Genomic DNA, 15,257 nt, shown 5'->3' with positions numbered 1-15,257 from the left:
TCTCCCATGGATGACCCAGTCCCGGGATTATTCAGATCCGGGGTACTTCCGGTTAAGACTGTGGCTGACCCATCCTCTGAATGAAAGGAGCCGGGCTTAGCAAAGTCCAGGAAGGCCAACTCTCCCTGGGCTTCCTCACAGTGCTGACATAATCAAGAATCCAGGTCAGACTATGCAGCCCTAATATTTCAAGCAGCGCAGAGAGAAAGGTGCTTATGTTTCTTTGCTGCTGGAGCCAATGGCGATGGTAACTGCATATTCAGAATTTGTGCATAAGATTTTATGCGCACAGATTTCGGGCACCTACCCGGGCCACAGCGAGGCGCACACCCAACCCGTGCACTCGGCTTTGTCTCCTGCGCCTAGTAAGTTGTGCATATGTACAAGTGTGGCATTATGCGCATAGCGCGTGCACAGATCCAACATGCCCTGAACATACCGAAGCTCTATGGTGGGCAATATAAGCACAAAAATGGGTGCAAGATGGCGCCGCCACAGCCTACCATGCAGTGTGCCGATCAAGCCTAAAGCGGAGAATAGCCCACTAGGGGGCAGCTCAATCTGCTCGGAAGCCACTTCCCCTTACCCCAACGGGATTGGAAACGTCACTATAGCGTGGCGAGCAAGGAGACCAGAGGAAGTCTTACCGAAACGCCCTCAACGTCTCTGAATCGGAGGAAATCCTCTTCTTCTTTTTTTTTTTTTTTTTTTAAACTTACCTGGGTTCAGCGTTTACTGGCTAAGTACAGTGTCATCTCTGCGCTTGGCTTCCTGCACCCGCTGCCTTTCAGCTGCTTGGTCCTCGCCGGGAACCAGCTACCGGACCAAGGCACAACTCTGAAGGATCTTGGAAATCACCTCAGGAATTTTCAACTGGGGGAGGGACCTTTAGGTATCACCACAGGAGAGAGGGGCTCAATCTTTTCTCCAATTTAAAAGTAGAATTTCTTCTTCCAAAAGGTACAGTGATCCCCATAAGGAAAGCATGTCCGCATCTGCTGGACATAGAGAAATACTGAAGGGCCCAGGTCACTGCAGGGGTGTATCTAGGGTGACATCAGCTTTGAAATCTTCCTCCGTCTCCATCTGCTGGCAGGAGAGCCTAAACCCATTGGTCCTGAGTCCATCTGGCTACACGCTAGGAAATCTATATTTTTTAAATTGACACGCCCCCACCCCCTCACCTTGGACACATATGCAGAACACAGACAGACCCTCATCAAATACAAAATGAAATGATCAGAAAGTATAAACAGAAACGTGCTGAGAAGAACTGAACTGGAGCCCACAACAAGCCAGCCTCTACATGCAGAGCAACAGTGGAAAAACAGGAACATTACCATTCTTCATAAAACATTAAATAATAAAATCAAGAAATATAAAACATTCAATCACAATAGTAAAATCATATTTGTAAAAAGAATAAATATTTCAAACCAGTTAATGAATAGAATATCCAAAATTTCCCAAACACCAATAAAATATTTCAAAACATCTGATGAATAAAAAATCCAATTTAAAAATGTTCTATTCCCCCCCCCCAAAAAAAAAATATTTCAAAAGAGCAGAATCATATTACACCCAATAATTAAAACTAATAAGGATTTAAAAGTTTCCTCCTTTCCATACCTGGGATCTTTTGATTTCCAGTCACCCTGAGATCATTGTGGATTGGGGGGAGGTAGGGTCGTACAAATGTTATCTTCCCTCTCACACACAAGTACAATAACACATTCATTCTCTCACACACTCTCTAGTATAAACAGGCTCCTTCTCCCTCACAGATGCATTATGTATGTGCCTATGAGGCACACACACATTCGCAAACATACACACAAGCTTTCACAGACACATTCACAGGCACACAGACTCTCAAAGAGACACACACAAACAGTCTCTCACTCACACACATATAGGGCCACCTGTGGTCATCGGGCTGTGGTGGGATGAGCTCCACCTCAGCCCCGTGGAACTCCTGTTGTCTTCAGGTCATGTTGGGATGAGCTCCACCATGGCCCACCAGCCTTAATGCTTGGGGGGGGGGAGTGGAAATTGCGCACGGGCATGCATACAAATAAAAACACAGGCATCTCCTTTTTCAGTCGCCAGCGGGTTGAGCTCTGCCGGCAGCCTACAGCCTCTTTCCTTCTTCAATTGCCGGCGGGTTAAGTTCTGCCGGTGGCCCTGCAGCCTCTCCTGTTGCCGCCAGCCCACTGTCCCCCCAGGTGTGCCACCCCGTGCAAATGCACAGTGTGCACACCTGGTTGCACTGGGCATGTTTATTTCATTATCAGAATCCCTAGGTTCTGACTTCAACCTGTAACTGCAAGCAATTGAATTGCTTATGTTTCAAGTGCCAATAAAGTCACCAAGAATTTCTGCAAGTCAACACAATTAGAATATTATAGGAGCAATACAACCCTTTTTGATCTACATATATAATTGTCCTAGCAAAAAAAAAATATATATATAAATAAATGTTAGATTTATAGATAGAGATATATGAAAACACACACACTCTAATCTCAGGACTATGCCCGAGCCAGAAATGACTACACATACAGAAACATTAAAGAGTGACCAATGATTACATTAGGGAAATGAATACAAAAACTTAAAAATGACTAATTATGTCTTTCCTGGCCAGGAGAGAGTTTAGCTGAATATTGTAATGGGATACTTTGGAATCAGTTTGAGATTGTATCAAAAATGGAGGTAGAGTGTCTAGTATCTCATTTTAAAATTCATTTTGCCCATTGGACCCATGCCCTTCTCCTATATTTTTATGAGATCATTTTTTAAAGACTGTTACTAAATTGATTATTTTATCACTGACAGTACTGTTCCTAAAATGTTTTAAAAAGGCAATAATTACTTAAAATAATGGTGATATGTCCTGATAATTATATGCCCATTTCTAATTTGCAAACTTTAGGTAAGGTCCTTGAGAAAGTAGTATCGGTTCAACTTAATTAATTTTTAAGAAATAATATTTTACATGATCACCAATGTGGATTTCGTGCAAGTCGTAGCAATGAGACCCTTTTTGTATTGGCCTTGGATTTTCTCTTGTGAGAATTCGAAAAGGGTGGGGCAATGTCGGTGGGATTTTTAGACATGACTGCTGCTTTTGGTACAGTCAGCCATACTATGTTACTTGATAGATTAGCTGGTGTAGGTTCCTAATTGGTTTAAGTCCTACTTGGATGGTGGAGAACAGCACTTTATAGAAGGAGAGAGGCAGTCTGCATGGTATGTTACAAATTCTGGTATCCCATAGGGATCAATTTTACTTCCAAATTTATTTAATATTTGTATGTGTCCTCTGTGCTCCATTAATGAAACATTTGGTGTTTATTTTACGAAGACAATATTCAATTGATTTTTCCAGTTGGCAAAAATGTGCTTACAGCATTGGATTTAGCTAATTTTTGTTTAAGTGCTATTGACAATTGGATGAGTTGTAATAAATTAAATCCAACTAAGATGGAGACTATTTGGTTTTCTAGGTCCATGCCATTTCAAAGATCTGATGGTTTTAGTCTTTCAATAAATGGATCTAAAAAATCATTTAAGGATTTGGTGAGGAATTTAGGTTTTTATTTTGTGTTTACTTTTTAAACCTCACATTTTTACAGGCTAAGATATGGATTATATAAATTGAAAATGTTGAGACATGTAAAATATATATTGTCATGTGAGGATTTTCGAACAATTGTTCAAGCCTTCTTGTTAACATCATTGGATTGCTGTGATTCCCTGTATGTTGGTCTTTCAAAGTCTCCTATCAGGGCTCTGCAAGAATTCAGCAGCAAGACTTGTTTTAGGAAGATTATCATGGGAGAATGTGACTCCTTTACTTAGGGAGTTTCAGTGACTTCCAGTAATACAGAGAAATAAAATTTAAAATCTTAAGTGTTAGCCTTTATATTTGACTGATTTATTCAAAAGATATATTCCCCATGAATTTTGTATTGTGTGGAACTGAATTTTCTTAGTATTCCATCTGTAAAACTGGTTTGTCTGCACAAGACCCAAAGCAGAGTATTTTCCATAACTGGACCAACTTTGTGGCATTTGTCTTTATTTAAGGTATAGATGTAAGTTATGGTTGCAGGGAAGTTTTAATGTTTGTTTTATGATCATTTGTTTTAATGTTTGTATTTTGATTGTATTCATATATAATGTATTTTTGTAATCAGCTCAGTACAGTTTGACTGCTATGAGCACAACAGAAGTATTTTAAATAAGGAGCAGCCTTACTCCCATGCAGATGGAGTTTTATATGCCATAGAACACAAAAAATGACACAATCCAATTGCCTTGTTCCATAAGTAAGTCAGTGTGTATATAGCTGGTTCAAGAGAAAGACCACTAGCACATTTAAAACTAATTGGAGAAAGTTATTTTTCACTCAACGCACAATTAAACTCTGGAATGTGTTGCCAGAGGATGTGGTTAGTGCAGTTAGTATAGTTGTGTTTAAAAAAGGATTGGATAAGTTCTTGGAGGAGAAGTCCATTACCTGCTATTAATTGAGTTGCCTTAGAAAATAGCCACTGCTATTACTAGCAACGGTAACATGAAATAGTCAGATTTTGGGTATTTGCCAGGTTCTTATGGCCTGGATTGGCCACTGTTGGAAACAGGATGCTGGGCTTGATGGACCCTTGCTCTGACACAGTATGGCATGTTCTTATGTTCTTTTTTCTAACTGCATAGTTGCTCTCATTACATAAGTAACCCAGCAAAGATGAAGGAACACTGTGCGTCTTAGCCAATTCTGCAGCAATTAAATAAATTCCTTCCACACTCCAAACATGTGAGCCAGCTAAGATCCTAGATCAGCACTTCTTTTGTTTAATTTCACCAGCATATCCACTCATCTGCTCTTCCTCCAAAAAAGGTGTCCAATTTACTTTCAGAGTTGGTTAGTGTAACCATGATAGCCTTTAGTGATGTACATCATCCAATTAAATTGTCCTAACTAATGTAAACTGCATCGATAGTCCCAAATGAGACTGTGATAAAATCAAATATAATAAAATAAACAAACAATGCAGGAAATGGGTCAGAAGGTAAGCAAAAGACAAAAATAGCACATCAAGACCAAGGTGATACTTGTTTTGGGCTCTATTTTTCCAGGCCAGACCACTACATCAATGCCTTATCAGAATACAAAAAGGAATTTAACAAATATTCAGGAACCAAAAACATTTGATACTCGCCAAAAAATCCTTCCCCCTCATGTGTGCCACTACATACTCACATAATGGCTTGCAGTATTTTCCCAGGCATTAACATTAAACTAACCCATCTATAGCTGTGTCCAAATCTGATTTTGATCCTTTTTGGCATATAGACAATGTGCCTTTCAGAAGATCTAAGGAGTATGTTTAAACAATAACAGTGGTCATACAATTTTAATTCCTCTTCTGTGGTATCCTTCCATGAGTTTCATCCAGTCTCATGCCTTACTAGCATTCATATGTCAAATTCTTAAAGTGAACCTGAGTTATGCAGACCTCATGGTTTTTAAAGTTCACTTTTAGCTCCCTTGTTGGGTAACCTTATACAAGCAGCTTTTTCACTAATGCAAACAAATTGTTTAGGATTTCTACTTTTCACTATTTATAGTAATTCTGATTCTACTTTAGCCATAAAAGGATCAAGAGAATTCCTAATCATCTTTTTTTTGTTAATAATATAATCAAAATTCCTTTTAGAAATTCTTAACAAAATTATATTCTTTGTTAGTTTTGGATTATCCAATTATCCTCTCACTGTTACATGTTTGCAAGGTTTCTTTCGCCCCTTAAAACTTTGATATTTCAAAAGTCTTCTTTTTCATATATTTTCTTCTTGACTGATTCAAATAGAATTTACCTTTTTGTTCATAAATTTCTTAATTACCGATGTATGCATCTTTTAGCAACTTTGTAAAATCTTTTCAAATACTTACCAATTCCCTTCAGTATTTTTTCCAAAAAAAATGTAGTTATTTTTTTTTTTTTAAATCATGATACTTGCAGTTGTTTCCAATGTACTGCAATAGTCAGGGCTTGAGTTTTGACATCACTGCAAGAGTGTGGCTCTAAATATGCAGCTGCAGTAATATCACTGCATGAATCTTAGAAGCCAAACTCTATCACAATGGATAGCATTTAAATCAAAGTAGTTTTCAAAACTACTGTCTTCCATCTTAAAGATTACAGTGATTAGTTACGATATTATGCAGCAGTCCTTTATAGGTTATCCTTTTAAATTTATTTTGGGCTGGAAAAATCCCATGCATCAAGTTCCTTGCCTGTCTCCCCCCCCGTCTCCCCCAGTTATCTAAAGTTCAATGCCTGGTTTCAGACTGAAAAGAGATGTTGCTGGCAGTGGGGCCTGAAAACAGATGTGGTGAGCACGACTGGCAGCACAGCCCAGCCCAGTAAGAGAGGTTAGTGCTGTAATCGGCAAGGCCAGAGTTTGGGGAAAGACTTGACTTTGTGGGCACAGCTGAGGGAAGAAATGCAGCTGCCACCACCTAGGCCCAAGAAAAGACGAGGCTGTTAGCTGGATGCAAGGAGAGATGGGGAGGCCCCTACAAATATACAATTCTACCAGGTTTCATGAGAAAAACTGGAAAGGGGAGGAGAAGAAGCTGGAGGAGATCAGGGAAAATGGAAGGCTGAGAAGAAGCAATAAAAAACAAACAGAAGCTGTCCCCCCCCCCCCTCCCAAAAAAATAAATAAAAAGTAGGCAAAACCAGAAAAGATATAAAAGAAGCAAAACAAAAGTAAAACAAAATGAACAAGCAAAAACAAAAAATACATTTATTGGCTTCTGAAATTTTTGTCTAGCATCTATTTTTCCTAAATATTTTTCCATCCGGACTAGTTCTGGCTCTTGCCCTCATCTCAAATGTCATCATTTTGTGGTCACTATTCCCCCGATGCTTTCTAATCTTCACATGATTTCTAAGTCTAACAGTGTGTGTGTGTGTGTATGCTTAGCTATGTCTTCCCCAAATATCTAATATATATTCAGTTGGTTTCCTGTTAGCTGCCACCCAAAAAGGCCTCCACAGGACATAAGTAATCCAAATCTAAAAGGAACCTGGAAGTCAGGGTTGCCAACTCATAAAAACAGACCTCATTTCCCCCCCCTGTGGACACACGTTTTATCGTTACTATTTTGAGCACAGCTAGATTCACTGCGCCTTTATGTGCCCAGTGGTAGTCTCCGAATCCCGCGGCCTCATAGCGCCAGAGACCCACGCCCCATCACTCACGATGTTTTTACGGTGACAGTCGGCAACCCCGCTGCAAGCCAGGTTCTGCCCACGAGAGCAGGAACTGAGTGGCGACTGGGCAGGGGATAGAAGCAACACCCCGATCCCGTGCTCAGAGGCGCCCACCGGCTGACGCAGGGAAACTTGCAACACAAGGACCCCCCCCTCCCCCTCTCACTTCTTCAGCTTGCTGGACACGGCACGGTACCGCAGCAGAAAGTCTCCGTCCGCGGCCGCCATGGCAACTGAGAGCAGCAGCTGCGTCACATCCGCCGCGGGAAGTGTTCGTCTCTGCTGTCTCCCCAGCAGCGTTGCTAGATTGGGCTATTTCACGCTCAGTTTGGCTACTCTTTTCCCCCTTTGTGCGGGAAAAACATTTTTTGTGCGCGTTGGGCTAGCAGACTAGTTAGCTGATAGCTAGCAGCCCTCTATCTCGCTGGCGTCTTTTTCGTTGCCTCGAGCAGTCCAGCCAGCAGTCGCAGAATGATGACTCATCGGCAGCAGCCAATCAGAGGTGACAGAACAGTAGGGCAGATCCAGAAGGCGACTGTTGCTGCAAAACATGTAGTCACAAAATGATGACCTTACGGTAGCAGCTGGTCAAAGATGACAGGAGCAGCAGGGCAGATGCAAGAAGACAAGTCGCCGGCTTTTTCCTTGTCCGTTTTCTTTCTCGGCCTGGTTGTGTTTCCGCGCTTAGCTCGCACGGCGAAAATTAATCGCCCTTTTCTGCCTTCTTAATTGCAGAAATGCATTTTTTTCAGTTCCAGCCCAGACTTGACCTGTATGGGTGGCGTGAAAGCACAAACTGTGTTTATACTGGAATAATGGTTTGTGCTCGGCTAAATACGGACTACTAAGTAAGAATCCCCGCGATTCTGTTGAAAGACAAGCTCTTAAATCCTGCGTCAAAGTTGAGGGTCCTCCCTCTACCCGCCAAAGGAAGCAAACCTCCATCCCGTACTCAGAGGCACTTCCCCGCCTTAATCAGAAAACATTTTCCAGTCTGCATATGGAAGATTCCTGTGGCGGATGAGTAATAGCCATACGGATGCAGTCTTGGTACTGTTCTTTAAAATTGTTTCTCATGCCGTTGTTAGTATCTGAACGCTGCTTTTGGTAATGTGTCCCTGCTGGCAGTAATTTTACAGTATTTGTGAGAAATGTATTGCTGCTGGGAAAAATGTAGGACAATTTTTTTTAAGTGGATTGCTTCTGTTAGGAATCAGCTGTGCATGGGAGTTGTGCCACTCTGCTTGCAGATCAATAGCCCATTTTGTAGTATTCTTGAAATGTCTGTGCATGTCTTGTTTCTGCAGTAGCCCACAGTGTCTGACTGTAGAGGATCTGACTCCTACTCTGACTGCCCCCCCGGCCTCCTCGGAGCTTAAATCAGCCGGGGAAAGAATGGGTGGGAGATCCCCTCCCCCTGCTATAAGCTGAGCTTTTAGATGCAAAGGTCCTCAAGATGGCCACTATCCCCACACAGCTTTCGGCCTGACAGACCAGTGCTGCCTGGGAGATGCTGCTGCGGCAGTGAGACACTGGACACAGCAGCCGGCCTACGAACAGAACATCGGAGCTCTTGTGGCATTCTGAGGCACAGCTGTGATCATGCAGATCGGGAAAGCAATCCACCAGGACAGCAAAAAAGAAAAAATAACTATCCTCCGAACTGTTTCCCTGCACCGCTGGGAAAACAAAAGGCCATGCGATCTCTTATTTCTTTGTTTTTTTACTGTATTAAAAAAAAAAAAAAACCAGAAAACAAAGAACACAGACTTATCTGAAGCATGGCAAAGGGTTTTTCCCAGACGCCCGATGGTGAGGGAACTAGATCATCAGCTTTCACCCTCGACGGGTCACAAAGATCAATTTAGGATCCCCAACCCCTGCTCATTCGTCCCTACGACCAGTAGGGATGGTCCACCAGGACCTGACAACCTCCTAGGAGAGAAATCTCCTCTGGAAGACCAAAACTACTACCCACTTTCTCTCTTTCTTTTGTATTTATTTATTTTGAGGCTCAGAACTGCAGGTTTTGCACCTTCTCCATCTGCTGGAGACCGAAAAATACTGAGGGACCACAAATGCTACACCAGGTGCTGAGAAAATTTCTCTGTCTCCATCTGCTGGAAGGGACGCAAAACCCAGGAGTCTGGACTAATCTGGGTATGTACTGGGAATGCCATTTTACTGTTTGGCTAGTAAGGTAAGCAGCAGGGGAAACAAAATGGTCTCGTAACCTCCCAGAGAAGACAACCAGACTTAATTAGGGAAGCAGGATTAAAAAACTTCCTGTATGGATACCCCATTACCCAACCTACAGCACTTGCTTCAACTTTTAAGATGCCCAACCATTTCCCCATAGGCACACATTGATGTCATCTTACCAGGCCTCATGATCCTCAGCACATCAGTAGGAAGAGTACCAGGCACTGCCTCTTCTCAAAACTGTGCAGTGCTATGTCTTTTAGACATGCCTTAGCAGTTTCCTCTTCAGACATAAAACAAGTAATGCTTTAAATATATCTGTGCTTTTTACAGTACTATATATCACTAAAGTCCTGGTTATGTTGGCAAAAATAGGGTATTGGACCCTGGTGCTGTAACCAATCTCCCATTTATAACTGTTTTTATGGGACATTGGTTTCCACTTAAGACACGGTTTTCAGGAACCAGTTGTGTCTTAAGTCTGAAGACTTCCTGTATAAGAGTGAGACAGAGAAAAGAACTTCAGAGGTGTCATCATCCTAAACGGGAAAGCAAAGCCTGGGTGCAGCCTGATCATCTGAGAAAACTCCCCTCTTTAATCTAGAGAAAGCAACTTGGCCAGCTGCCAGAGTAAGTTTTAATGTATTAATTGCAGGATGATCAACAGAGCCATGCTTTCTGTGCATACTCCTCAGAGATCCCAGCTAAATGCAAATATCTACAGTTCTATACAAGTATATGCTATAATTTGATTAGTTTCACAATTGTAACAATAACAATCGAGAAATTACTTACCTGATAATTTCGTTTTCCTTAGTGTAGACAGATGGACTCAGAACCAATGGGTATAGTGTACTCGTACTAGCAGTTGGAGACGGATCAGATTTCAATCTGACATCAGCCCCTAGTACTTATACCCCTGCAGGAAGTGCATATCCTCAGTATTCTTCCTTGCAAAGCATTGTGGATATATGTTTGACTGACCGATTGGTTAATTTGATTAACTTGTATAACTTCGTAACTATATAAACGTTATAACTTGATTAACTGAAATAATTTGAACTGGTCGATTGAGTATAGCTGGAGACCGCCAGGGAGCTCAACCAGAAAGCGTCGACACCCAGCCGGGTGGAGACCTAGGTAAACGAATGGAGGCTTACGCTTGATCATTTGCAATACCATGCGTGACAGCAGCCAAGGGCGGGCTGCTGAGTCCATCTGTCTACACTAAGGAAAACGAAATTATCAGGTAAGTAATTTCTCCATTTCCTAGCGTGTAGCAGATGGACTCAGAACCAATGGGATGTATAAAAGCTACTTCCGAACCGGGTGGGAGGCTGCCTGTGACCCACTTAGTATTGCCCTTGCGAAGGCCGTGTCCTCCCGAGCCTGAACATCCAGACGGTAGAATCTGGAGAAGGTATGGATGGAGGACCATGTCGCCACCCTGCAGATCTCAGCAGGCGACATCATTCTTGTTTCTGCCCAGGCTCTGGTTGAATGGACCTTGACCTGTAGAGGTGGAGGTTTTCCTGCTTCTACGTAGGCCGCCTTGATAACTTCCTTGATCCAGCGGGCTATGGTTGCCCGCGAGGCTGCTTCCCCTAGTCTTTTCCTGCTGTGAAGGACGAAAAGGTGGTCCGTCTTCCGTACGGGTTCTGACATTTCCAGGTATCTGGAGAGGATTCTGCCAACGTTGAGGTGACGCAGGTTACGGATTTCTTCCGAATTCTCCAGGGCTCCCGCCGAGGGGAGCGAGATGGTCTGGTTCAGATGGAAGTGGGAGACCACTTTGGGAAGGAATGATGGTACCGTGCGCAGCTGGATGGATCCTGGGGTGAACCTAAAGAAGGGTTCACGGCAAGACAGTGCTTGTAGTTCAGAGATGTGTCGCGCTGAGCAAACTGCCAGGAGGAAGACAATCTTCAGGGTCAGCTGACGGAGTGGTAGGCCTCTAAGAGGTCTGAAGGTGGATCCAGATAGGAAGTTCAGGACGAGGTTGAGGTTCCACAGAGGTACCGGCCACTTCAGCGGTGGGCGAACGTGTTTGGCTCCTCTCAGGAAACGTGACACATCCGGGTGAGAGGCTAGGCTAACACTGTTGTCCCTGGTGCCGAAGCATGCCAGTGCTGCCACCTGTACCTTGATGGAATTGAGGGACAGTCCTTTCTGAAGTCCGCTCTATAGGAACTCCAGCATCACGGGAACTTTAAGTGAGCGTGCCTTGATGTCGTGATCTTCGCACCAGGCCTCAAATATTCTCCAGATCCTTATGTATGTTAGCGATGTGGAGAACTTGCGTGCTCGGAGGAGGGTATCTATTACCACCCCCGAGTATCCGCTCTTCTTCAGGCGAGCCCTTTCAATGGCCAGACTGTAAGAGAGAATTGAGACGGGTCCTTGTGGACGATCGGACCTTGTTGTAGCAGGTTTCTGAGAGGGGGCCGGGGTAGAGGGTTCCCTGCCAGCAGTCTTCTCACGTCTGCATACCACGGTCTTCTTGGCCAATCCGGGGCCACCAGAAGAACTAGTCCCTTGTGTAGCTGTATCTTGTGAATCATTGCGCCCAAAAGGGGCCACGGTGGGAAGGCGTATAGTAGGGTGCCCTGTGGCCAGGTTTGTACCAGGGCATCGATCCCTTGGGATTGTAGATCCCGCTTGCGGCTGAAGTATCTGGGTACTTGGGCGTTGGTTCTGTTCGCCAGGAGGTCCATTTCCGGTGTTCCCCACCGGTTTACTATCATCTGGAAGGCTGCGGGAGCTAGCTTCCATTCTCCTGGGTCTAGACTTTCTCTGCCGAGGAAGTCTGCCGTGATGTTGTCCTTCCCGGCGATGTGGGCGGTGGAGATCTCCTGTAGATTTGCTTCCGCCCATGCCATCAGTGGGTTTATCTTCAGTGACACCTGTTGGCTTCTGGTTCCCCCTTGCCTGTTGATGTAGGCAACCGTTGTGGCGTTGTCGGACATCACTCTGACCGCTTTGCCTCGGAGTCTTTGAGCGAACCACAGGCAGGCGAGTCTGACTGCCCGCGCTTCTAGGCGATTGATGTTCCATCCTGCCTCTTCTGCATTCCACTGCCCTTGGGCGGCTAGTTCCTCACAGTGTGCTCCCCATCCCCGCAGACTGGCGTCTGTCGTTAGCAGAGTCCAGGTTGGGGATGACAGTCTTGAGCCTCTGTTCATGTGGCTGGGCTGCAGCCACCAGCGTAGTTTGGTCCGGACTGTACCCAGGAGGGGTAAGCATACGGTGTAATTGTGCGACCGTGGGTTCCAACGGGACAGCAATGAGTGTTTTAGAGGCCTCATGTGGGCCCTCGCCCAGGGGACCACTTCCAGTGTGGATGCCATCAGCCCTAGGGCCTGCAGGTAATCCCATGCCGAGGGGCGAGGGTTGCTCATCAAGGATTGCAACCGGTTCCACAGTTTTGATCTCCTTGTGGGAGTCAGGCTGACTTTGTCTTCCTTGGTGTCGAAGTGGACCCCCAGGTACTCCAATGATTGTGAGGGCTGCAGGGAACTCTTGTTCGTGTTGACCACCCATCCAAGGCTCTCCAACAGAGACTTGACTCTGTTGGTTGATTGGATGCTTTCCTCTGGTGACTTTGCCCTGATCAGCCAGTCGTCCAAGTAAGGATGTACGAGGACTCGTTCCTTCCGCAGTATTGCCGCCACTACCACTTTCACCTTGGTGAACGTCCGTGGTGCTGTGGCTAGCCCGAAGGGTAGGGCCCGGAACTGGTAGTGATGGCCCAGGATCTTGAAACGTAGGTAACGCTGGTGTTCCTGATGAATTGGGATGTGCAGGTACGCCTCTGACAGGTCTAGGGAGGTGAGGAACTCTCCCGGCTGTATTGCCTTTATTACGGATCTCAGGGTTTCCATGCGGAAGCGGGGGACCTTCAGGTATCGGTTTACGGATTTGAGGTCCAGGATTGGTCGGAACGTTCCCTCTTTCTTGGGAACGAGAAAATATATGGAATAATGCCCAGAGTTTATCTCCTGAGGAGGTACTGGAGTTATGGCCTCGAGGTTCAGGAGCCTGGCCAGTGTAACTTCCACTGCCGCCTTTTTGATGGGGTCGTGGCAGGGGGACTCCACAAACTTGTCCGGGGGATGCGTATGAAGTCCAGGTAGTACCCTTCCCGGATGATGGCTAGGACCCACTTGTCCGAAGTTATTTCGACCCATCTTTGGTAGAATAGGGCCAGTCTGCCCCCTATGGCTTCCCTTGGATGGGTCGGCTGATTCTCATTGCGGAGCGCGGCCGGGCCCTGAGCCCGAGCTGTTTCCCCTCTTGTTGTGCTTGCTCCGAAAGGACTGGATCCTGCCCGGAGGGCGGGGCGCCTGGTAGCTGCTCCTGTATGGGTTGAAGCGCTGTGAGCTTCTGCCCCTGGAGGTTCTGGAAGGCTGTCGCTGGACTCTCCTTGACTTGTCTTCCGGAAGGCGCGGTACTGGGGATTCGCCCCACTTGCCCGCCATCTTTTCTAAATCGCTGCCGAACAGAAGTGATCCTTTGAATGGCATTCTTGTGAGGCGTGTTTTGGAAGATGGGTCGGCTGACCAGCTTCTGAGCCAGAGCTGTCTCCTGGCCACCACCGCCGATGATACTCCTCTGGCCGCTGTGCGTACGAGGTCTAAGGCTGCGTCCGTTAGAAAGGAGAGCGCTGGGTCAAGGATATCTCCCGGTGTGCCGTTCCTGGCCTGGGATAAGCAGGCACGTGTCACCACGGTGCAGCAGGCCGCAATCTGAAGAGACATAGCGGCCACGTCAAATGACTGCTTAAGCATAGCTTCCAGCCGTCGGTCATGCGTGTCCTTGAGGGCTGCTCCTCCCTCCACCGGGATGGTGGTGCGCTTGGAGACTGCGCAGACCATGGCGTCCACTCTTGGCAAGCGAGCATGTCTTTGGTTGCCGGGTCCAGGGGGTACAAGCTGGCCAAGGCCCTTCCCCCTTTAAAGGCAGACTCTGGAGTGTTCCATTCCAGGTCAATAAGCTGTTGCGCGGCTCACAAGAGCAGGAAATGACGGGAGGTCTGTCGAAGGCCTTCCAGAAAAGGGTTCTCCTCGGGATCCCCCTGGGTTTCTGAAACCGGGATAGCTAGTTCTGCCAGGCATTGGGAGACCAGGTCCGGGAGCTCCTCCCTTGTGAAGAACCGCCTCATGGTTCGGTGGAATTCTGTCCCCGGGGGGAGTTCTCCTTCTTCTAGAGGTTCGGCTTCATCTTCCGAGAAGTCCATGCCCTCGAAGGTAGGACTACTTGGCGGTAAGGGCCTATGCCTGGGTCTTATGGGGCATAGGGGTCCTCCTGCGACGTATGTGGTTGGTCCGCCCGGGAATCCGTTTGCATCCGGACAAAGGCGTGAATCCCCTTGAAAAGTTCCACCCAAGATATAGATGAGGGGTCCAGAGTGGCGCTGTTTCCCTGGGAGCCTCCGGCTGGGAGGGGGTCCCGCTGGGGGGTGCTAGCTCCAGGGAGTCCCCTGAGGAGCTAGTCCCCGGCCCTGGGCGAGTCTGAGCTTGTGGTGGATCTCCCAGGGCCTCCTCGCATTGGGTACATAGGGCGTCAGCTTCCTGGCTCTGGGCGGCCCTGAGGTGGCATGCTGAGCAGAGGCCTAGGGATTTTACTTCAGACCTTGGCGGCGTCGAGGTTGCCTGCACGTACATGTTCACTCCGGAGCGCCTGGTCATGTGTGTGGACTTGGGCGCGTATTAGTGCGCTTAATCGGGTTGTGCGCGTATCTGTGCGCGCCGGTAGTCGAGTGCG

General features: G+C 46.2%; 1 protein-coding gene across 2 annotated transcripts in view; it reads right to left on the bottom strand.

Annotated features, from left to right (window-relative positions):
• LOC115084894 (factor VIII intron 22 protein-like) overlaps window positions 1–7,756 on the bottom strand; it is an 87,934-nt gene extending 80,178 nt beyond the window's left edge. Inside the window, exon 1 of one of the 2 annotated variants that reach the window (XM_029590287.1) lies at window positions 7,459–7,756. In XM_029590287.1, the coding sequence (XP_029446147.1) occupies window positions 7,459–7,520 (62 nt within the window). In that variant the 5' untranslated portion in view covers window positions 7,521–7,756. The remainder of the gene's footprint in view (window positions 1–7,458) is intronic. The other variant, XM_029590286.1, reaches the window with a different exon arrangement.
• Between the last annotated feature and the right edge of the window lie 7,501 nt (window positions 7,757–15,257).

This window comes from Rhinatrema bivittatum, chromosome 2 (genome assembly GCF_901001135.1).
Source record: "Rhinatrema bivittatum chromosome 2, aRhiBiv1.1, whole genome shotgun sequence".
Taxonomy (NCBI): Eukaryota; Metazoa; Chordata; class Amphibia; order Gymnophiona; family Rhinatrematidae; genus Rhinatrema; species Rhinatrema bivittatum.
Note: the sequence above shows the minus strand (reverse complement) of the source record. Positions and strands in the feature narration are given on the sequence as shown.